The 1,210-nt window shown below is 29.2% G+C and overlaps 1 protein-coding gene across 1 annotated transcript in view; it reads left to right on the top strand.

The window, feature by feature from the left end:
- The window catches only part of LOC107671217 (POU domain, class 2, transcription factor 2-like), a 43,364-nt gene that overhangs the window by 32,810 nt on the left and 9,344 nt on the right, over positions 1 to 1,210 (top strand). The window contains exons 3-5 of the mRNA XM_016464121.1: positions 318 to 352; positions 443 to 502; positions 794 to 904. Of these exons, the coding sequence (XP_016319607.1) occupies positions 318 to 352; positions 443 to 502; positions 794 to 904 (206 nt within the window). The remainder of the gene's footprint in view (positions 1 to 317; positions 353 to 442; positions 503 to 793; positions 905 to 1,210) is intronic.

The following is a 1,210-nucleotide window of genomic DNA, read 5'->3' as shown; positions in this document are numbered from 1 at the left end:
TATGTATGTATATATATATATATATATATATATATATATATTATTTGCAACAAAGATTTTCTCACAAAAAGCAACATTAATTTTTATGTTGTGCTAACAATTGTTTTCATAAAATTATGAAAAAATAAATCAATAATAAAGAATAAACAAAAGTTAATGTAACAATAAAAATTAATATTAATAAATAACATGTCTTTTGCTATAATAAAGCTAAATTGTACTAAAACAAAAAAAACTAACTATACTATCTTAACTAAAACCTAACTTAAATTTACTAAATTATCATAAATGTTGTCTTCTCTCATTGTGTTTCTCAGACTCAGAAAGAAATGGCTCGGATTCAAATAATCAGGTAAGTGACAGCCGGGTACCAGTAAATTTTCATCTGAATACAGCATGATCAAAAAATGAGTCATATTTTCAATGTGTTTCCCTCCAACAGGTTCAGCCAATGAAAATCAACCCTTTCTCTCTTTCTCCCACACTGAGCAGCAGCACCAAGGTGAGTGAATGTGTGTAAATGCATGTGAATGTTTGTGTCCTGTATTACTGAGTGATTTACATACAGATCTGCTCAATTTCTTGTTTGTGACCAATCAAAAATTAGTTTTGAGACAATTTGATTAAAAGTTAGTCTTTTACAGTTTACAGATTAGAGTTTTTCCACCTCATGAGCTGCTAGTATTTTATTAACCTCACTTTATCACCCTCAATCATTTCAATACCCCCACTCACTGTCTCTTTTAGTAACACGTGAATTCATCATCAACATTTCTTTGTCACTATGTCTCAGACTAAGGTGGAGGATTGTGATGAGATGTCACCTGTTGCTGTACAAACTACACCTGCTCAGACAGCCCTTCCCCACACACAGCTGATGCTAACAGGTGGTCAGCTCGCAGGGGTAAGACAAACACGCCAGTACATGCACACGCACTTACTCTTTATATATATATATATATATATATATAGAGAGAGAGAGAGATAAAGAGATAGAGAGAGAGAGAGAGAGAGAGATAGAGAGAGAGAGAGAGAGAAAGATTTTATTGTTTTTGTGTTTAAGTAATATTTACAATTGATAATAATTAGTAATAAATATTTAATATTTTAATAACTTTCAATTAAATGTACAAAATTATTAAATGTAATAATTTAATTTAATAACATTTTTAATTTAATTTAATTTAATTTAATTTAATTTAATTTAATT

This window comes from Sinocyclocheilus anshuiensis, unplaced genomic scaffold (genome assembly GCF_001515605.1).
Source record: "Sinocyclocheilus anshuiensis isolate Anshui unplaced genomic scaffold, SAMN03320099.WGS_v1.1 scaffold1286, whole genome shotgun sequence".
Taxonomy (NCBI): domain Eukaryota; kingdom Metazoa; phylum Chordata; class Actinopteri; order Cypriniformes; family Cyprinidae; genus Sinocyclocheilus; species Sinocyclocheilus anshuiensis.
This window is presented reverse-complemented; position numbering and strand designations above follow the sequence as displayed.